This window comes from Carex rostrata, chromosome 11 (genome assembly GCF_964058835.1).
Source record: "Carex rostrata chromosome 11, lpCarRost1.2, whole genome shotgun sequence".
NCBI lineage: Eukaryota > Viridiplantae > Streptophyta > Magnoliopsida > Poales > Cyperaceae > Carex > Carex rostrata.
In genome coordinates, this window is record NC_135928.1 from 10,792,061 (window position 1) to 10,814,856 (window position 22,796).

Genomic DNA, 22,796 nt, shown 5'->3' on the forward strand with positions numbered 1-22,796 from the left:
TATATTTTGCTTAGAGCTTCATAATTTGAGCATAAAATTAAGGGTGGGGTTTTTGTGTAAAGAGATTTGAATAAAATCTCATTCAAAATCTGCCCCAAATTAATTGTTTGATTCGCGTAAAAATTAGCACAGACAATTTAAATTCATAGGGACAAATTAAATTTATTAATTTCTAAATCCATTTGCACAAATATTGACACAAATCAGACTATTTATATCAGACTTTGGATAAATTTTGTTTGACAAAATCCAATTCCTAAACCTTGAGCAAGATACCGTTACCAGTATATATCCCATTCAAATTTCAAAGCCCAAATATATCCTCGCAGTAATTCAAACTGCACCATCTCGTGAGACGACTCAGTCTGAGGCTCCCCTTATTATTTCCTCGTGAGATACTTAGCCTTGCTTGGTACTTCATCTCCTCACGTGTTTCTCTTTCCCTACCACAAATGCCCCTTAATTCTCATTTCATTCTCTAAATTGTTTCCTATACATCTACAAATATATATAGTAGCAATCCATCCCGTACCTCCATGCAAAATAACTCGAACAATTCCAACATGGGAAGACAACACAATTCCTTCCTCTTCGTTTTTCTCTTCTTCGCCATTCCTCTCTATAATTACACAACCATTGCTCAAGACCTCCAAACCTACATTATCCAACTACATCCTAATGAAATGGATACCTCCTTTTACAAAACCAAACTACATTGGCACCTCTCTTTCTTAGAGAAAGCCACTGTACTAGAAGAAGAAGAGGAAAGCCACTCTGCTCGGCTTCTTTACTCCTATGATACTGCAATAGAAGGCTTTGCTGCACAGCTAAGTGAGCACGAGGCAAAGGCTCTGAAAGCTCTTCCAGGTGTCATTTCTGTTCAAATGGACCGTCGTTACGAGCTACACACCACTTACTCTCACAAATTTTTGGGGCTGAATTTCAGCCCGACTGGCGTGTGGGTCAGGTCGAAATTTGGACAGGGTGCAATAATTGGAGTGCTAGATACTGGTATATGGCCAGAGAGTCCCAGTTTTAATGACAGTGGTATGCCACCAGTGCCGAAACATTGGCGCGGCATATGCCAAGAAGGAGAGGGCTTTATTTTTTCTAATTGCAACCGAAAAATCATCGGTGCAAGGTTTTACTCGAAGGGACACCATGTAAACTACCCCGACAGTCGAGACACGGCCATCCCTCTATTGGAGTATGTATCTCCAAGAGATGCCCATGGGCACGGGACACACACATCATCGACTGCAGCCGGCTCTGCAGTCCCTGGTGCCAGTGTCTTGGGGCTTGGTCTTGGTACAGCAAGAGGAGTTGCACCAGGAGCCCACATTGCAGTATACAAGGTGTGTTGGTTCGACGGGTGTTATAGCTCTGATATACTTGCTGGAATTGATGATGCAATAAACGATGGGGTCGATGTGCTGTCACTTTCTCTAGGTGGCTTTCCAACACCACTCTTTGAAGACAGTATAGCAATCGGAAGCTTTCGAGCAGTAGAAAGGGGTGTCTCTGTAATTTGTGCTGCTGGTAATAATGGACCTGCTGCCATGTCAGTTGCAAACGAAGCCCCATGGATTACCACAGTTGGTGCAAGCACAATGGATCGGAGGTTCCCTGCAATTGTAAGGCTAGGCAATGGGGAAATGTTATATGGAGAGTCAATGTATCCGGGAAATAAATTTTCAAAACAGGCCGAGAAGCGGTTAGACTTGGTTTATGAAGGTGGCAGGAACCAAGGGGCTGAGTATTGTCTTAAGGGTTCACTTTCTAGGACCAGTGTCCAGGGAAAAATGGTGGTTTGTGACCGAGGAATTAATGGCCGGTCTGAGAAAGGTGAGGCTGTGAGGGAAGTTGGTGGTGTTGCTATGGTGCTTGCAAATGCTGAGATTAATCAAGATGAAGATTCGGTTGACGTGCATGTCTTACCTTCAACAGTAATAGGTTACGAGGAAGGTGTTCAATTGAAGAAGTACATCAACTCATCAGCCCGACCAATAGCACGTTTTATATACGGAGGGACAAAAGTCGGACGGTCAAGGGCACCTGCTGTTGCGCTATTCTCTGCACGCGGTCCAAGTTCCACAATACCATCAATTCTAAAACCAGATATGATTGCACCAGGTGTGAACATAATTGCTGCATGGCCGGTGAGTCTCGGCCCAACAGGACTCAAAGAGGATCAAAGAAGGTCTAACTTTACCGTGCTATCTGGCACGTCCATGGCATGTCCGCATGTAAGTGGAGTTGCGGCACTTGTTCGGTCGGTGCACCCTAAGTGGAGCCCTGCAGCAGTAAGGTCTGCTATGATGACAACTGCTGATGTGGCAGATCATCTTGGAAAGCCCATACTGGATGGGAAAGACAAAGCAAGTGTTTTTGCGATGGGTGCGGGGCACGTTAACCCTAATAGAGCGATTGATCCGGGTTTGGTTTATGATATAAGGCCAGAGGATTATATCACTCACCTTTGCATTCTTGGATACAACCAGAAGCAGATTTGCACAATAACGCACTGTAACACTAGCTGTAGTGGAATTCTCCGTCGAAATAAGGAGTTCAACCTAAATTACCCCTCAATAGCTGTCAATTTACAGAATTCACGCACACCGGTTATGGTTCAGAGGGTGCTCACAAATGTTGGGACGCCTAATTCTACATACACAGTCCATGTAAAATCACCAAAAGGAGTTGCAGTGAAAGTAGTTCCAGAGAAGTTGACATTCCTGAAATTGAATGACAGAAAGAGCTTTAGAGTGTGGTTTGAGATGAGAAAACATGAGGCTAATGATGGTGTTGTTGATGGTTTTTTGGTGTGGCAGCATAGTTCTATAGGAAGGTACAGAGTAAGGAGTCCAATAGCAGTGACTAGGACAATGTAGAAGGCAATGTAAAACCTCCTAAGTTCTGAGTTCTGACCCTTGGATTGTTTAGTTCTTGTAGGAGAAGCTCTTTATTTTATGATAGAGCAGAATTATCCTGTATTCATTGCCAACTGTTGTAACGAGTTGCAGTCAAATATTTGACTTGAAATTTGTTTAGCAATAAATAAATCTATTTTGTTCTTATCAATGTTTTCTTTTCAGTTCTTTGTTTTATTTAAATAATAACATAATGTAATTCATGAAAAGAAAGATAATAGGGGTTAAAAGTTCCAAGTTACTGATATTGTATTTGTACCATCCAAAAGGATACTCAACCTCTTAATCTCAAAAATAAAAAAGATCAAAATTTCATGTACTGGCATTGGCAAATGCCACAGTCCAAACAGTTGTGAATCTAATTCTTTGGTATGAAGTCAATTTTGTCTACACTGATATCAGGATGTTTGAAAGCATAAAACTTAAATATAAACTGATAAGCAGTGCAAAAAGAAGCACAAACATTAGAAACACCCGGCAAAAAGAAGTTTGGTATCTCAAAGGTACAACAGTATTACACTTACAAGAATGAAAACCATTAATTGCACAATTATTTCTTCACAAATTGTAGACCATTCGCCTGTGAGTACCGCTCCATGAACCGCATGAACCGGTCCCACTCACGGGGGGTCCGCATTATGTACTTGGCCTCAATTGTTGATGGTTTACCATTCACAAACTTAGCACTCACATCAACTGACTGTATCACCCCCTCATCATCTATCATATAAAACCCTGTAATATCACCCAGTTCACCGGACGAGTCAAATAACGACGGTTCATCGAAGGTGAATATAGCAACACCATTGGATCCATCGCGGGATTTAGTTAGTTTGACGTTTGGGATAGTCTGCTCATCTGTTCCTTGGATAAACTGGATTTTGGCTGTCATTTGCACCTTTATCAAGGATTGTGTGGCACGAGGTTTTGTAAAAGATATGGGTTTTGCATTGGAGAGGTTTAAGGAGGTGCCGGCGAATGATGAGTGGACATTTGGAGAAGCAAATCTGTTGTGGGGAGATGCTGTTCCTGCAAATTATTCGATAAGTGAACCTTTTGTAAGCTTTCTTTCAATTCCTTAATTAGCTACAGAAATAAGTTCTGTGTTGCAATTCCTTAATTAGCTACAGAAATAAGCTTCCTTTCAATTCCTTAATTAGCTTTCTTTCAAAAATTTAAGTTCTGTGTTGCACCATTTGCTATAACTTTTTGCTGACCAATACAATGTACAGTCACAAAGAGTACTTGGTCGAAGTGGAATTAGCATTCAATTGAGGCTTCAACCTAAAACTCTGAAAAACTTTCCATTGAAACACACCCAGAGGCTAAAATGTCACTTTTCATAGTGATGCCAGAGCTTCACTCTTACCAGCCCTGGCACCAGCCAGCTCCTGGTCCAGTATCTGTCAGAGTTTCGGGGATGTGGTATGATGATTACATAATAAGAACATAAATAACCAAAATTCAGTATCTAGTTTATTGAATTAAGTTTGTAGTTTAAGCAATTGATTGGTTTACAATTACAACGTGTTAATTTCAAATTTGCCAAGATAACATCCACAATTGAAGTACCATAATTGAAATCATAACGTGGAATATGCTTGTTGTGAAATAATAAGACAGAGCAAGTCTAATGTTAATGAGCATGATACTAATATTTGGCAATAGGATAGTAAGGGGTGTTATACGGTTAAGTTCATTATACTGGGTTAGAATTTGGGGGAGTAGAAAGTAATGCTTCAGGGTTACTTGGCAAGAAAAATATAATTAAAATTAAAGCAATTTTGTAGTTGGTATTGAGGAAAATGATTCTAACTAATGATAACTTGATGAAATGGGGGGAAATACTAATTGTTTTTTCTTTGTCAGACTTTTGTAGAAACTGTAGATTATATATTTAGTTCTTCTTTCACTCAATGTGTTTGGAGCTAAATTGCTTTAGAGTTGAGTCTGACACTATAACAAAATTATGGAATATCGTTAGGTTGATACCTTTGAAAAAAAAAAATAGTAAACTGGTGAAATTGGTTAGAGGAGCTGTTCTTTGGTCTAGTTGGACCCAATGCTAATCTGTGAGCAGTCTAGGAGCTACTATCATTTGTTTGGATTCCTTTTGGTGTCAATCAAATAGGAACAATTCATACTAATTTTACCTCTTAATGTGCTAGATTTGCCGGTGCCGGTGCAGATAATGGAGAGGTTTTACATAAATATATAGGAAGTGGCAAGGGCTAGAATTGATATCACTAGTCATGGGAGTCTTTGTTGGTACAGGTTTGATTCATGGTATGGTGATGATTCTTATCCACAGTTTCAAACCTATGTGGCAATGGAGAAGCCAGGACTAAATATCAAGAAGATCAAGGACTGATTTGTAGTTTTGTGCAATATTTTGTGAAATTTGACTGTTGCATTTTGATGTTATCTGTGTTGCTCAAATGAGACTCTGGTAGTACTTATTATTATGAACTTAGTTATGATATTAAGGTGCCAACCCATTGTTCAAATTTGAGAACACTATTTTGAACCAAAATTCTCTAGTATTTTTAAGGAGAAAAAAAAAACAACCAACAAAATAATAACGGCATATTGGGTTGTTGACTACCAGCAATTCTCATGCAGTTGACAATGGCGAAAATTTTCCCAAAATAAAAAAAAAAATCATAAAAAGAAAGCAGAATGTGCCTTGTGCAGAGAGAGAGATACCTGAAATGAGGTGACGAGGCTGAGAGAGATGCGACGAGAGAGAGAGGCACCGAAGTGTAGCCATTTTTGGAAGCCCAGCAGAGTAGAGAAAGTACGAGAGAGAGAGCGAAACAGAGAGGAAGAGGTCAAAAAGGAGAGGTGAAGGGCTTTTTAGGATTGGGAAAGAACGAGTGGTGGTGTGTACCAAACACAATCACACAATTCTCTCCTCTCCTGTTTCACTGGAATTCAATTCCTCCGAGTTAACTCAAATATTGAGGTAAGATCATGACCGTCCGATTTAAATCCGCACGAATATTAAAAGTTCCTGATTTTGATCGGACAGTCCATAGATTAACTCAAATAGTGCGTTAATGCAGAGGATGTGGATTCTGGCGACCTACTGGTAAGTTGGTTTCTACTTGTCTCCAGTAATGTTGTAAACTGAATTGTATTTTTTTTTAAATCTCTGTATGACAAGTTACTGACAAAAGGGGTCACGAGAGAGATATCATTATTGAGATTTGAGAAGAACGATGACCCACCACAATTATGGACTTACTGTCATCATAAGCATAAAGGATTCAGACTCCTGATCCGTTCTTTATTGGGAATCCGAATACTCCCAGGTACCTGACTCGAGGAAATTGAAACGGACAGTAGATTTGAACTCAAAATGGTGTCTATTCGGGGATGGCGCAGGGTAGCAGTGTAGTAAAAATGCGGTTTTATGCGGTGTATATGCGGCAGCATATGTGTTTGCGCATTACTTAGCTGCATAAAATTTGACTATGTGGATCTAATATGTGAATTCGAGGTTTCAGTATTAATCAAAACTGCAACCCACTTATAATATTTTATTAATAGAAACGAATCTGATATCTAGTTTCAATATTAATCAAACTGTAGCTCACTTAAAATATTTTATTAATAAAAATAGATCTGATATCTGGTAATAACCGAAACTCAATCCGCACTCTCATTCACATTCTCTATTGCAGTAGAGTGATTTCTCAAGTTAATTCCGACTGCTTTTATAGGCAGTAGAAAGATGTTTTTTTTGTTTTCAGGAGATGTAAGACTATAAAAAAATATGTTATAAACGAGTTAGGCTAATATGACACTAGTGTTATTTCAAACTAAATAACACCACATCTTAAACCGTTAGATCTGCTTTAATATTCGTACAAAATGAAGTGCTTGATTAGTAAAAGCGGATATTACGAATATTAAAGCAGATCTAACAGTTTAAGATGTGGTGTTATTTAGTTTGAAATAACACTAGTGTCATATTAGCCTAACTCGTTATAAACCAGACGGAGGCTTATTTTTTCTCATTGCTTTTTGCTTGTGGGACTAAGGGAATCACGCGGTTCCACACAAACAGAGAGAGAATTATGCGCTGCATTTCTCTTTTCTTTGCTTTTTGCTTGTGGGCTGGCTAGGCTTTGTCTATTTATTTTTTCATCTCCTTACATTACATGAATGTTTTTACGAACATGTGCATGCATATAAATATATGTTGGTATCGGAGTGAAAACTCCTCAATAATCAATCTAAGTCCAAAATAACTAGCAGATATTATTCCCGTGACATGTGAAAGCACTAGTGAAGCTTGCACATCAAAGATTAAAATAAAACCTCCCTAAACTTTTTTAAAATGTGGCTTTTATAGCATTGTAAACGGTTGAGTTTGTACATCAAGGTGGCATTTTTAACTTTGAATGCAATTGATTTCTATGCTTAATTATTATAATCTGGGGACTATAAATCTTTAAATCTGCATATATAAATCTGCATAAAAATCTATATATGCAGCCACATGCGGTATGCGGTGGTCTTCCGCATACTACATGAAAACTGCATTTTCCTACACTGAAAGTAGTATTATTTGGGCTTTCAGATTCTTGTTAAGTTAAAAGAACGATCCTGAACCGTACGTTTCTAATTTGGTTGAGTCAGGTACCTGGGGGTTCAGTAAGGCCGTGACCTTGTGTCCGTTCTAACGGCGCTGGATCTCTCCAGTTCTGATAGCATGCATGATGCTTCATGCCGTATGGTAGCTTCTACTGTTTTTTGTCAGCTTTTAGAGGTCAGAAAGATAAAAACATATTATTCAAGCGCCTTCCAAATAGTTCCATTGTTGACGTAGATTAACATAAACACATTGCTATCGGCCATTTTTATTAATATCCCTAAAAAAAATCAAAATTTTAAAAATGTACCTGTTCCTCATTTTTTTTTAAAAATGCTCTGACCGCCTGGGCCCAGGGCGGCCCAAAATTCCCCATGGGGCACCAGCCCCTGGGGCGGCCCATAGCACAAGTGAGGCGCCAGCCCCCAGGGCGCCTCATGTGTGTGTGTGTTTTTTTTTTTTTTTTTTTAGAGAAATCTTAGTATTTTGATTTGAATAATTTTGTGAAAAAAGTTTAGGGTTTATGTATATGTGTATGTGTATGTGTATGTCAAAAAATAAAATATTATGTGTATGGCTACCGGAAGCATTTCGGCCGAGGTGCTTCCGAGGTTATATTTTAGTGTGTATCAAACAACAAATCTAAACCGTTAGATGTTCAATCTATTATAAAATATGCTTGGAGACCAAATTTTACATTTTTTGGAATTTTTTTACTATTTATTAAGATGGTTTGAAAATCGCCATTTTTATTAAAATTCTGCACCATTAAAGCTTATATTCAACATAATGCGCGCCAATGTAATACAGCAGTCCCATAGTTTATCTGCCCCTACCACGAGGTCTCAATAAACCTAACAAACGACTAGTTGTACTGGTATGAGCTGCAGGTGCGGCATTACTTGTAGAGGCTTGGCAACTAGATGATTGACTCGGAGAAAGGGGGGTTGTGTTCTACCAGTTGCTTCAGCAACAACTCTAGCATTTTCTCTTTCGTTGTGCGCGTTTATGGCATCTGAAAATAAGAATACAATTCAGTTAGTAATATAATAAAATCATAAATGAATTTCGTACAATGCTACATACCTGCCGTGCGCCTGTCAGAAACAGAACGGCGAGCCCGATTTTTCGACGGTCGCCTACCACCCATCTCGTCCATGGTCATTACAATACGCTTGTATCTCCTCCTCCCCTTTCTTATCCATCCTTCTGAAGGGAGTATTCTATCACCGACATATGCAGGCCACTCGTGCTGATCGGGATAAGAATGGAAAGATCCACCCCAAGTGGAAGCAAGGTAATCGGTACGGTACATGTCAGCAACATAGTGATCCTCGCAGTAGTTCCTCACTCGGCATACCGCCATCACGTGACTGCAGGGTATGTGACTTAGTTGGGGTCCCTGGCATGTACAGGTTACCGCCCTGGCATCTCCGAATTTAACCACGTACTTGCAAGCCCTCTTGACAAACGCCATAGTCTCATCTGGTTTACGGCTAGTAGGAACGTACTCATTTGGATTTTTCACTTCGAATTCTGTTCCATCATTACCCATCGGGATAACGGTCATAGTTGCACCTTTGTCCCTGTGTCGTCTTAGTTTCTCCTCCACCCTTGTTGAAAATGACTGGTTCATCCTTATTAATTCTGCGGCCTTAGCACGCCGTTCCTGAAACCAGGCATTTAACTTGTAGAATGTGTCATCTACAATTGCAGCCACAGGCAACATCCGGCTCTGCTTGAATACTGCATTCAGCAACTCGGACCCATTAGTTGTCATAATTTCCCAACGCCAACCTCCATCACGGGATTGATATATTTTCTCGTATGCTGGATCTTCGTTGACATCTCGGAGATTATTTTTGCCCACCTTCATTAGGTAGAGATTTGCCTTTGGCATGTACTACACAAAAAATAAGGAAATAGAATAATGTAAGTAAACAATTGTACTAAAAAATCGTTTTCTTAAAGTACAATAGTATGTAAACAATTGAAATACATGTACCTTTGCAAAACTGCTAGTCATCTCTACCACCCTTCTCGGTTTTTTCTTTCTGCAATTCCATCTAAATGTATCAGTAACCCACTTGTCACCCCCGGTTGCCTTGGAAAGGTTCTCCGCAACGTGTTGCATGCACAACCTGTGCACACACTGGCCAGTACGGGTTGACCAACCGTAATCTTCACGATCAAAAACATATTTTATTCCTTTGTGCTGGTCTGATATCACGCAGAAAAACTTCCCTTCCCCAATCACCCGTCTTCTTAAAAACTGCATAAAGAATCCCCAATTCTCGCCGTCCTCTTTATGAACAATTGCAAACGCCAAAGGCAACAGCTGGTTCTCAGCATCATATGCGCATGCTATCAGTAGCCTCCCCTCGTAACGGCCAGACATGAAGCATGCATCAATGCTGATAACGGGTCTGATGTATGGCACAGCCTGGATACAAGCACCGAAAGCCCATGCTATGCCCTTGAATTGTTGAGCTCCCTCTATTAGTACTCCGTCTTTATCAAAAAAAGGGCCATGCCATCGCTCATATACGGTGTCGACATTTGTACTTGCCATGGCCTGGAGCAATGGTGCCAGATAGCCATACGAATCCTTCCAACTACCGAATATCCTGCAGATAGCAAGTTCACGACCTCTCCACAGCCTGTTGTATTTTGGGATTACATATTTGTATTTGTGTCTGACGGTCATAGCCACTGCCTTGATGCTCATCGATGGATCCAACTTAATGTCCTCCTCAATTGCATCGGCAATTAGTGATGTCGTCAGCTGCGCATGGTCTGTCCTTGTGGACGCAGACTTGCATGTATGAGGTGGTTCACACTTCTTAATCATCCATGCTTCCCCTGAACCCACAGGGGTTGCAAAAAGGCGGAACTCGCAGCGCGGGTGAGTTTTACACAGCACAACTAACCTTGTTCGGTCCCTTTTGTGTATTATACTTTCCCAGTTGCCGTGAACATGAGTCTCATTTATTTTCTTTACAAGTTCGTCTATGTTGGTATAAACTTGCCCTGCGGCAAGTTCTTTATTGTATTCAACACGAGGACCGAAGAAACTAATGTCTGCCTCTTCGAAAGATGTGGTGTCGTTGAATGTGGCGACCGGATGCTTACTTCCCCGACCTGTAATCGGGAATTTTTCTGCCCTGGATAAACCTGGTACATTTGCATCACCATCTGATAAGTCATCAGCTTCCCAAACCCCTTGGTATTCGTCCCCCGTTTCCATTTCCCTTTCTGGTATGGCATCAATAGCATCAATAGCATCAATAGCATCAACATCAATATCAATATCATTTCGATTAACGGGTACCGGTCCTGACTCTGGCATAGTTGGAAATCTAGGGATTATGGGTGTCTGTCTGGGTAGTGGTGGCAACTCTTCAGTATTTTCTGGGGAGTTGTGGTACCCCTGGTTGTCATAACCGGGGCTGTGGTACCTCTGGCTGTCATAAGGGGACTGCCGGTGATATCCCTGGTTGTCATAAGGGGATTGCTGGTGGTACTCCTGGTGGTCATAAGGGGAGTGCTGGTGGTACCCCTGGTTGTCATAACCTGAAGGTCCGGCCCTCGTTCGGGGAACCCTCTTCGAATATATGTCCATTACCGGGACCCCACAAGCTACAAATTGAGTATACACAACTCTCCACAAATTGGCATCTGTTATTGGAAACTTAACAAAGTAAGGTCTACCCCCCCCCCCCGCGTGAGTTGTCAATCCGTGTAGCCAATTCTATTTCATACCTGTTGGGGTTTACAGATGTCTTTTCGTATATTAGCTGCTTCAGTTCCTCAAATGTGGTATTTTCATTAATCTCGAAGCCAAATGCGACTTCTTTCGTGTAATGCATGCCATCTTCATCCCTTTCTAGCTTGCCGCCGACATACAGTGCAACTAACATCTCTTCTTTAACAAACTACATTTTAAAAAAAAATTTACAAGTATTACATGACATAATAATGGGTACAGTAATAAATGACTAACTAAAAAATAATTAAAAAAAAAATTACAATTTTGCTACAGTACGATACAGTAATTACAACAGTCAGATACAGTAAATGTACAGTGCGCTACAGTAAATGTACGGTACGCTACAGTAAATGTACGGTACGCTACAGTAAATGTACAGTACGCTACAGTACCTACAACAGTCAAAATTAACTACAGTAATGACTAATTATCAACAGTAATGACTAATTATTATAATTAAAAACATACCTATTCACTCAGTTTCTCGCCTCGAGCGAAATTCTCAAATCGGGAAGTGACAGAGGCAGAAAACGAAGGGTTTAAATCAGCTTAAATATGGGGCGCCCGGCTGTGTGGCGCCTCACTTGTGCTATGGGCCGCCCCAGGGGCTAGCGCCCCATGGGGAATTTTGGGCCGCCCTAGGCCCAGGCGGTCAGGGCATTTTTAAAAAAAAATGAGGGACAGGGTTATTTTTAAAATTTCTATTTTTTTTAGGGATATTAATAAAAATGGCCGCATTGCTATTAATCATTCATTTCAGACATGTTGACGTAGAATTAAATTGAGGAGGTTCTAATTTAAATAGGAGATTTTTTTTTTAATTTCTTCTACTAATAATAAATTTCACAGATAAAAATTGAGATAATTTTTAATTGAATAAAGATTTATTTTCCCCATCCATTCCCCAATCATTAATTATATGAGGGGACCACAACTTCCAACACAAAAAGACAAAAGAAAATGTGTATCAGTCATTAATAATGTGAAGGACCGCTAATTAACTGGGGGATCACTTATATTTGAAAATCTTAACAACTAATGCGCGTAAATATGTATACTTATACACGCAAGTATTAACATCTAATATAGTAACTATTCATATATAAGATATCAAGTATTTTTTTAAACAATCTTTCTTATCACATACTCATTTTTTACACATTTTTAAAGATGATTTTTTTTTCTTACTTTAATGTCGCACATATTTCTGACAATCTGTAAATTTTTTTGTGAATCTAAAGTCACATACGTTTTCTACGTAATTTTCTCTTTCAAATGAGATCCATGATGAAGTACTTTTGAGTTGTCCGCCGCTCAAGTATTCATACCTCGTAGTGCAAGTATTCATACCTCGTCATGCAAGTATTCATAACTTGTCGCGATCTCGATTCAAACTACATCACCTTCAACTTCCTATCTATCGGCTCCTACCGATCTGCGGGCAACAAGGCAGGTTGTCACAAGCGATTTATGAATTACTTTTCCAACGAGGTATGAATACTTGCTTGACAAAGTATCAATACTTGCACAAAGATGTATAAATACTTGGTCGACGTGGTAGAATACTTGCCCAACGAGATATGAAACTACATGATAAGATATGAATACTTATGCGACGGACAACTCAAAAGTATGTCATCATGGATGTCATTTGAAAAAGAAAATTACGTAAAAGACATTCGTGATATTAGATTCACAAATTTCATTACAAATCGTCAGAAATATTGGCGAGATTGAACGGGGAAAAAAAACTCACCTCTAAAAACGTGTAAAAGATGGGTATGATGTGTCCAGTTTTTTTTTTAAAATACTTGATATCTTAGGTATGAATACTTGATCTATTATATATTAATACTTGCGTGCATATGTATCCATATTTGCGCGCGCCAATTGTAAAATCTATCAAATATTAAGCGGTCCCTCAAGTAGTTAGTGGTCCACCTTAGTAAATGAGCGGCCCCTCAACTTAATAATCGATAATGATGCATTTTGTTTTGTCTGTTAGTGTTGGAAGTTGTGGTCCCCCTCTTAATTAATGGTCAACAAAGACAGTTATTGACTGGGGGATAAATGAAAAAAATGAATTGGGGGATAGTTAGTTAATCCCTTTTTAATTTACCCTTAACAACTCATGTAGTTTATTATGTACCTCTAAAAATTTAATTTGTCTTAGGGGAATGCCATGTATATCTCTCAAGAATTTTGATCTTATACCAAAATTGTCATGATTCTGTCGCTGGGTCGGGAGTCGCAATAAGAAAAACATTCTCGCATCCATTCATCGTCCCGTAAACCTACATCGCAATAAAAAAATACAAATAGAAACAATACAGAGTCAGCTACAAAACACAGTAATCGGTTATTTAACGACATGTTTCTTTATAATTGACTTATTTAAACAAACATTCAAACATACTGGATTAATCTACACAATTTCATATCAAATTATACCTGCATATTTAACCAAAGATAGCACCTGAATCAAGGTTATAAATAAAACAAGTCACACAATATCCATATCATTTCATTTAGCACAATCTCAAATTCATAATATCATATTTTTACCCCCTCTGAATTTACTCTTAAACTTGCTACATATTTTTCAATTTTTTTAATAAAGATAAATTTTATATATTATAAATTTAAAATGAGTTTCAATAGAAAACGTAATAAATTGAATAAATTTATGAGTTTTAAAAACTTAAAGGCTAAATATATAATTTTGAGGTCTCGGAGGGGTATACATGCAATTCCCCTTTTATCTTATGCAACTCTCAACTCATATAACATTTACTAATTGATCTCTTATGTAATTAGTATCATGTTAACTCTAATTAAATTATTAAAAATATTAATTTATCTCTGATGAAGAATTATCAAGTCAAAAGTAGCTTGACTCTCATTTACGCCATCTTTGCATTTTTTTTTTTTAGTCTATGTTTTATCCATAACAACATGTCTTGCTCACAAATGCATGATTCCCTTTTGGGCAAACGATGCAACAATTGATATGAAAATTTGAACTGTTCCTCTTCCGTTTGATTGTTGAGCCAGAAAAGTTGTGGACTCAATCCAAACATAAAAACACAAATAATTTTAAGTTCAAGTTTTACCAAAAAAAATATTTCAGGTTATGTATACATCATGTCAAAACATAGGATTCACTCCCATATTCAATCATGCATTTGATGTTGGAATTTTCTTTACTATTTCTGTTTTATTTTGTAGTTTTATATTTAAATAAAAAGATTATCAATCTCTTTTTTTTAAATGAAAGGTAACAATTAATAAATATGTGAGGCCATAGAATATATTTAATTTTAGAATTTAGGCATATACGTATTCAAATATGAAAGTTTTTTTCAACTGAGTCAGAAATTAATGATCAGAAATTTCGTCTGATTTTTGTCTGATTTAGGCATATACGTATTTATTTTGTCTGATTTTTAGTTGACAAGAAACTAATGATCAGAAATTTCAACTGAGTCAAGGATAATTTTGACTTTATAATTCTTAACTAGAGGTGAACTAAAGTTTTTTTAATAATTTAATTAGAGTTAACATGATATTACTTAAACAAATAATAATACAGTTTGATGACTTTTGATCACTATCAGATTTATATCCGACCGTTTACACTCCTAACTATAGTTCAACATCTGATTCATACAAGTGAAATCTCTCTCTCAAAAAAAAAGTGAAATCTCTCAATACAAATGCGCAATAAATCAAGAAATTAAAAGGATTAAAATATTTTATCTTTTTTTCAGGAAATCAACGATTAAAGTTTTTGCACGAGTGGTCGGGAAAGTCAAAGAACAAAAGAGAGACATTTACAACGGCTACATTTGAAAAAGAAAAACAATATATGGATGGATAGAAAAGGAGTAACTATGGAAGAATTTATGTTGGATGAATGATCTCCAACACTACCCTTGCTCAAAATTAAAATTTAAAATAAATTGAAAAGCAAAGATGCTGCGTTTGGGCTGGGCCTGGGATTGTGAGGATTTTTTTTTTTTCTTTTCTATTGAACATTGCAAGCCTCCAAATTGTGAATTTTGTTGCTTTGAATTTTTCTATTTCTCAGTTTTTGAATTTATATATTAGTAAGGATATTTTTGCCCGAAATTTGTATTCATAGGAAAATAAAAAAATATATATTAAAAATAAGAACCATTGTATGAAAATTTTAAAAAAGGAAAGCAGTTATGGGCCATGGCACTTTTCAACCCCGAATTTTTTTTTTCTAAAGTGGGACGCCATGGGACAACCCAATTCAGAAAAAAATATTTACATGAATTCTAAAATAAGAAAATATTTACAGAAAATTTAAAAATAAATATATGTTTGTGTGCGCATTTTAATGCACTAATTTGCTCATTTTATTGACCACTTTACTTGATAGTAAATAAATTCGAAACTTAATTTCTTTTTTATATGGAAACAAAACTCTCGTTAAGGACATTGGTTTAAATGGTTCGGATTTTTCATTTGAAGCCGATTCGATAGATTTTAGAGACTGGAAGCATATTGTTGATATACTAGTGGAAGCGCATTAACCGTACTCCAAATTATGTATAATATTAATGGATAACAACACAATTAGTCACGTGGGAATGAAAATAATAATATTATTTAGAAAAAAAAAGGTTGCATAACATCTAATTAGACGCATTAAACAAACTTTCAAATGAGATGAGAGGTATAAGAATACATGAGTTCTTTGAGATATATAAGAAGAGAAAAAGTACATTAAATGATGAGCGTTGAGTGATGTGGTGGTATGCCTAAACTTTTTTGAAACCCAACAACTCTGATGTAGTACTTTTTAAAAATATAACGCACTACTATGAGTCCAACTGTCCAACCACATATTGTCCAAGAAAATATATATATGTTGCAAATATTCAACAAAAGGTTCTATAGATTGCGATATCTTACCACTAAATAAACATGATATTTAATCAACAATACCTCACAACTACTTCAAATCCAAATTGTTATTTCGGTACCTACTTATATACTAATAAAATGGATTTTGAGTTTTAGTGGAGATCGGGACGTTCCGATCGACTTTGCCCCCTCCCTTCCCTCCTCTGAAATTTTTTTTGCCCTCTCTAGATATTTAATTTGTAATTCTGATTAAATTTAGGATTAAAATAAATTTCTTAATTGGTAATTAGAATTATATGTTATAAAATTAGAAATTACAAGTTAATATTGGAAAATATTAGTTAAACTATTATTTTTTATCGATTATCTAATTATTTAATGAATTTAAATTCAATTCGATATTTTTTTACTCCCCTGACAAAAATCCTGAATCTGCTCGGAGATGCTTCTTAAAAAAAAAGTTAGATTATATTCTATCTAGTATGATATTAATTTCTACGTACTTCCCACGTACACATAAAAACCTTTTTCCACGAGATGAAGTATTATCAATTTTTTATTGATTAAAAAGAATATATAGAAATCTACCTACGTCATGAAACAGATGCTCCATTGAACCCAGTTGACAATAATAATGGAGAAGGTGAGGTGTAAGCCTCATTTTGTGCTTTTTCTCTTTGATTTTTCCCCCTTTGTTCTTCCAATGGGAAGTGGAGATACAAGTCACTTCCAAAAAGAGGTCGACCAAGAAATAAGCAATTAAATAGGTTTATATTTCAATTTACCCCTTCACAAAATTTTAATCAAGAGCCAAATTTTTTATCTAGTCGTTAAGACAATGTTCTTTCGTATAATATGTTGTAGCTTCAAAATTTAGATGGAAAATTTGTTGTGCATGTTTAAAGTTCGAAGATTTGAACTAATCTTTATCTTAATTTGAATTTTGAAGTTTTGATAAAAAAAATTAGAATGAGAATTAATTATTTAGATGGCTATTATGTAAAATGATTATGATTTTAGTATAAGACTTATTTATTACCAAAATTATAACCCTTTATTATCAAAAATGTAGAATTGAGAATGCATCCAATAAGATTCATATATTTGCAAATAAATTCAGATTTTATCAAAGGAGAAAATGTATATAAACTGAAGTGCAAATATATAAGGAACAAGACACAAGGCAATGATAAAAAAAAAAGTATCCATAGAAATTAAACAATAAATTCAATCTTATGTCCTGTTCAGAATAAAAGATCATTTTACAGATAATATATATTACATGGAATACAATATCATAGCTAGTTGCTTTTAGGGAAATAAATCTGCTGGGATAACAGGACTCTGTTATTCTGATCCCAACTATTGAACTTTGTCAAGATTCGCACATGACAATTTTTTTTTCTTGAGATTTGAGTGTAGAAAACTTTGAATAGTTGAGATAAGAATAACAGGTCCTTTTATCCCTTTGGAACAACAATATATTTATTTTCTGCTTTTGGAGGCAAAATCAAGCACAACCTTAAATTCATTAAAAGAAAATTCTAAATAGTCATGTTTGCTAGAGTTCTTTTGCATATTTTTCAGAATTTTTTAATACCGAAGAAATATTTGGTTATTGCATACATGCCATCTGAAAATTTTGAAATTTACATTTAGCCCAATAAAAATTATAAAGAGAAAGAATATTTACAATCAATTTTATTTTTGAAATCATGACGAGTAGACAAAATTTGTTGAAACACCGGGGATTTCTTCCTTGTACTTACATAGCTTATACACCAATTAAATGTCAAGAAAACTAAAGCGTTAATTATTTTCAGATTGTTCGTTAAATTACTAATTACTTTTAAATTGCATCAGAAAAAAAATTTCCAAACAATGGAACCAGAATTGGTACGCATGTGCAAACAAATATTGCATATTTAAAATTTTGGAAATTCAAGGTGACACTTGTGAAACTTTAAAATTTAAATGGCATATATGAAAAACCGGAAACATTGTTTTATTTATTTCTCATCTTTATCTCTTCCTCTTATGCCCTTTAAAGCATTGGCCTTCTGGGTTGTCAAATATCAAAGTCCTTCAACTTTTACTTGCTCTTTAATTTCATTTATAATTCCATGGCAGAGATTGTCTCTCACAAGTGCATGGCGCTTTTACCAGTGAAATCAAAGAAGAACTGTCGAGGTGAAATCCAAAGGAGAAGAGCTTAATTTTGATTAATTGAATTCGTAGGCAAGTCTGATGCTTGGCTTTTGGGAGTACATGTTATTCATTTTTTTTTTTTGTTCCTTCTTTTCAGTTTTACATCATTTACCAGCTTTCTTCAATCAATTGTAACATTTTCAATACTGAATCTCTGTATTGCATAAAGAAAATAAAGAAATTAGTATCTTGATCTTGATTTTTTTTTCTTCTTCAAGAAACTATATGAATGCATCTGATCAAGTACCATATATAATATATCTCTTCTAAATTGTTTTATATTTGATTATGGCAAAACAACTCGAACAGTTCAGTTTGGTACCACCGGTACCCCATAGTAGTACAGTAATGAGTAAATTCCCTGCAATATCATAATATCAGAATAGAGCCTAAACCAAGGTAGGTCAACTCAATAAATCCAGCTTGACCATCTTATTTGTACCTGGCATTGCAACAACACCCAACAAAAACCTTAATTAATTTGTAAATAATACCCTTCTGAACATAATAATCATTAATAATTAGTAATAATGTAAAATGATCAGTAAAACCATAATGTAGAAACATTACTCAGCAAACGAACTATATAATAATGACGACACCATAATTTAACCTTTCTATCCGAGTTTTATTAACCTAGAGAATACTAACTCAAACCAAATAACTAAACTAGTTCACCTATGCATACGAGTTTTTAGCATAATTTGAGCTCACCAGTGGTGAGCAAATTGGGATACAACAACAACAACAACAACAAAAATAAATACAGATTAATTAATTCTTCATCTCATCAACGGCCAAAATGGTGCTTAAATTCATGGGGTGCATGTAGTCAGTCGTGCCAGAGAAGATCTGGCTCACAATAATGCGGTTTGCCTTCTCAGTCGGGTGAAATGGGTCCCAAAATGCATATGTGTTGCGGTCTGGGCATACATTTGATGTCGGTGTGCACAATCCGACTCCATTGTAGGGACCTTGGCCACAGCATGCCACCTTAGTTGACACAAATCCTAACAAAATGGACAGCACATAATCAAATTCAATTATCTATTACTCTGAATCAATAGTTCGACTTAAGTTATATTTCTTTTATTTCACTGGCAAGAAATCAATTTAGGTACTCACCAAAATCTTGTGGATTATTGAGGTAGTCAAAGTGCGCCTGGTATGTGTTGGCAGCGATAAACACATCAGAGCCAACCTCACTGTTAAGTTCATTTATAATCTGAACTAACTGTGGATTGAACAGAGAAGTAGCATGTGTTAGCTCTAAATCACAATTGCCATCGCGGCTTTTTAGTGCTAGCTCAGCCGGTACACACCCCAGAGGCCCTGTACCAGTCACTATGACTCGGCGAGCCCCTAATTCATACAGCCTCTGAAAAATTTAGAAAATGTTATAATTTTTAAGTGATAGTTGTAGTATGTAATGGTCAAGTACTGCAACTGGTACAGTTCTGGTACCAAGGACTAAAGATTTAAGATCTGTGATCCAAAATTTCCTTCAAGAGGGACAAAGGGTCCAACAGATCTGCTGACTGCTTTTACACCAATTAGGCCAGAAATTGTTAAGAAAAGAAAAAAAAAACTGAGATTGCATTAATTAAGTAATATCAAGGTCTCTGTTGCATTATAAGGACCATTGGTTTCATTCAAAATTGGTCCAGCTGGTACAAGGAATTAATGTAGACAATTAATTTGAGAATTACAAGGGGGCAGGTTTTGCTCAGTTAAGTGGGGAACCTTATGTTCTTATCCAGCCAACATGGATTTACTAATACAGCTCCAGTGTAATTGTTTTTTAACCACATGTTTAGTGTTTCAAATTAATGCTTTCATTGGGTTAGTTGATGCTAAATTCCTAATATGGCAGGTGGACAGGTACTGCCTTTGCAAAACTATATATGGGATGTTCCTTAGTTTAGTTTGCACTGAAGGCAGTTCCCATTTTCTACTCTTTTTTTTCTAAGATAGTTAAGGTAGAATGAACAAAATTCTGCATCTATTTGTAGTTAAAAAATTGAAGCTGAATATTACCCTGGAATTGCAAAGTTAATTTTATTCTATGTATTCCAGAAAATTTTACCAACGGGGCAGGATTTGAAAAAAAAAATGTAATCCCAAAGGTAATTCCATTTTTTTCACTATTTTTCAAAAAAAGCAAAAAGATTACTAGGTTTCTAATTTTGATGAAGGCTATAGGCCAGTATTCAACTACACAAGCTACCACAGCTCTTCATGTCAGAATGCTGGGCATGGAAATTTAAAACAAGAACAATTAATTTACCGCAAGAACTTTCTTGTACTCAGAAATGACATATTTGACGTAATCAGGCAGCGCGAACTGTCGAGAGCGAAAAGAGTAAGGAACCAAGTAGTAGTTGTTCACGAAATCATTGCCACCTAGCGTGATCAACACAAGTGCCTTGTTGACCCGCTGTGTCGCCTGGTCCTGTCCGATGAGTCCACTCAGCCTTTGTTGGTATTGCTGAAAGTATCGCAACTGATCACCTATCCTTATGATGTTCACCTGATGTAAGTATAGATATGTATATAGGTCAAATTTTTGCTGTCTGGAACCGTAATGTGAAAAAATTATTAGTAATATTTTTTTTATTAGTATTTCCTAAAACAATATTTGTGCATTGAAGGCTAGAATTGAAGGGACCACATATGCTAAATATGTAGCATTTATGCTACAATCCATGAATATAGAAGGAGGAGAATAATGTACTAAATGTTCCAACCAAAATAAGGAACCAAAAGTTTCAAATATGTTAAGGATGTTCTAAACCTATAATTATCCATAAGGGATAGTAGAAACTAGCTAGACACTCTTTTCTTACAAATTGAATTCCAGTATCATTCAGAACTCCAACTCCTGCTGATGCGAAATTGGCACCTACTAGAAGTTTCTCCCCCACGAGCTCTGGGCTCAAGTAAGGCAGTGTCGGTTCAGCACCAATGTGTTCACCTGACAATAGAAATTAGACAAAAGGACAAAAAAATTAGCAAGCCTAACGTCAAAAGTTACTCAATTAAGAATTTCTTCCGAGTTATCGTTACAGTATTACAATCTAAATGTCAGAAAAAAAAATGCTGACAAAACCCTACCGATTTAATTACAAACTGACATGTGTCAAACGGGTTGGGTTCAGTATCATTAAAAAGTACATTCTGGCATTTCAATTTCTGGTTTATGAATCAGAACACAAAAGATACATGGATATATATAGAGTAACAACTTCAGAAGCAAAATTGTGAAGTATAATGTAAGGAAGAGGATTTACTGATCATATCAGGTATGTTAAGCCCGTTGGAAAACCTCCCAGTAGGCCGATGACCGGGATAGTCAATTCCATAAGGCAGTGAGTCGGCCCGGGCAGTCGTCATCAAGAAATTATTATTACCATTATCCACAAGAGAATCACCAAAAACAAAGAAAGCCCTAGCTGCATCACAATGCCTTGACAAGGTTGCTAGAGATACTAGAACAACAAGATAAGAGATGTTAATTATAAACAGAGATGAAGCCATTCTGTTGTAATGATTCTTTTACTAGGAATTTTGCAAGTGTAATGCATCAACATGCAATATTTGCTGAAGGTGATGCACTATGTTGATTTATAGAGGGACTGAGCTAAGTGGGTCACCATCATGCACCTAAATGTATGAACAAGTGAGGAGCGAATGAGGAGAGAGAGAGAGAGAGAGGAGAAAACTAAGGACCACAGAAATAAAAAAAAATTTCTGTGGGCTAGCTATGCATGCAGTATTGCAGTCAAGCATTGAAAGGCAGAGTCTCTTTTGGATAGACTTGGTTTATCGTAAATTTCAAAGCAACTGCAATTAGATAGAGAAAATATTAAGTAGAAGAAACGAATAATCTTTTTTTTGTTTAATTTTGTGAATTTTAATTACCCCAGCACACTACTATTCAATAAGAAAATTAAGTATTATAATTAATTCCAGTCGTTGGATTAACCAAAAGAAATATGAAAATTAAATATAATCAGTTTTATTTTTGTGGTAGCAAATACAGCTTTTTTTTTATTATTATATGTCAAAGATCCTACACTCTCTTCGTTTATTTATGGTTAAAACTTTCAAACCTATATTGCGAAATATTTTCATGTGAACAATTTTAATACACCTAATAATTGAGATTTTGATTAATGGACATAATTGAGGATTCTTTGATAGCTTTTTTTTCTATGTTTACTTACTCTATCAAATTGAGGTTCTTAACTCTTGTTGAAAGTACACATGCTTGTTTATTTTTTTTCTTATATATCCTGGGTTGAGTGACTTTTGAGCTATGAGAGCCAACTATATATAAAAAAAATTCTACAGAGAATGTGATCAATTTTATAGTACTATGACATTTTATTCT

The 22,796-nt window shown here is 36.2% G+C and overlaps 3 protein-coding genes across 5 annotated transcripts; 1 reads left to right on the plus strand and 2 right to left on the minus strand.

Moving 5' to 3' along the window:
* The first annotated feature begins 375 nt into the window (after positions 1-375).
* On the plus strand, positions 376-3,075 carry SDD1 (Subtilase family protein). The gene has a single exon (XM_078310841.1). The coding sequence runs from the start codon at positions 537-539 to the stop codon at positions 2,889-2,891; it is 2,355 nt and encodes a 784-aa protein (XP_078166967.1). The 5' UTR covers positions 376-536; the 3' UTR covers positions 2,892-3,075.
* A 206-nt stretch (positions 3,076-3,281) lies between these two features.
* PSB28 (photosystem II reaction center PSB28 protein) lies at positions 3,282-5,855 on the minus strand. Of its 2 annotated transcripts, none has more exons than XM_078311267.1 (2): positions 5,637-5,855; positions 3,282-3,959 (listed from the first exon to the last, which is right to left on the minus strand). In XM_078311267.1, exons 1-2 carry the CDS (start codon positions 5,698-5,700, stop codon positions 3,481-3,483), a joined length of 543 nt encoding a protein of 180 aa, XP_078167393.1. In that variant the 5' UTR covers positions 5,701-5,855; the 3' UTR covers positions 3,282-3,480. The 2 variants fall into 2 exon arrangements, with proteins under 2 accessions (XP_078167393.1, XP_078167394.1); XM_078311268.1 differs by having other exon boundaries at positions 3,282-3,955; positions 5,633-5,807.
* Positions 5,856-19,007: 13,152 nt separating this feature from the next.
* Positions 19,008-22,144, minus strand: LOC144562198 (GDSL esterase/lipase At5g33370-like). Of its 2 annotated transcripts, none has more exons than XM_078311369.1 (5): positions 21,694-22,144; positions 21,250-21,377; positions 20,691-20,933; positions 19,529-19,781; positions 19,008-19,413 (listed from the first exon to the last, which is right to left on the minus strand). In XM_078311369.1, exons 1-5 carry the CDS (start codon positions 21,938-21,940, stop codon positions 19,178-19,180), a joined length of 1,107 nt encoding a protein of 368 aa, XP_078167495.1. In that variant the 5' UTR covers positions 21,941-22,144; the 3' UTR covers positions 19,008-19,177. The 2 variants fall into 2 exon arrangements, with proteins under 2 accessions (XP_078167495.1, XP_078167496.1); XM_078311370.1 differs by having other exon boundaries at positions 19,008-19,396; positions 21,694-22,000.
* Positions 22,145-22,796: the final 652 nt, after the last annotated feature.

Excerpts from the sequence above, each read along its gene's own strand:
- PSB28 (XM_078311267.1), bottom strand. The coding sequence starts at position 5,700 with ATGGCTACACTTCGGTGCCTCTCTCTCTCGTCGCATCTCTCTCAGCCT. Across the intron at positions 3,960-5,636 it reads GCCTCGTCACCTCATTTCAG|GAACAGCATCTCCCCACAAC; the intron begins GTATCTCTCTCT and ends AATAATTTGCAG.
- SDD1 (XM_078310841.1), top strand. The coding sequence starts at position 537 with ATGCAAAATAACTCGAACAATTCCAACATGGGAAGACAACACAATTCC.
- LOC144562198 (XM_078311369.1), bottom strand. The coding sequence starts at position 21,940 with ATGGCTTCATCTCTGTTTATAATTAACATCTCTTATCTTGTTGTTCTA. Across the intron at positions 19,782-20,690 it reads AGTACAAGAAAGTTCTTGCG|AGGCTGTATGAATTAGGGGC; the intron begins GTAAATTAATTG and ends TAAATTTTTCAG. Across the intron at positions 19,414-19,528 it reads CAATAATCCACAAGATTTTG|GATTTGTGTCAACTAAGGTG; the intron begins GTGAGTACCTAA and ends CCATTTTGTTAG.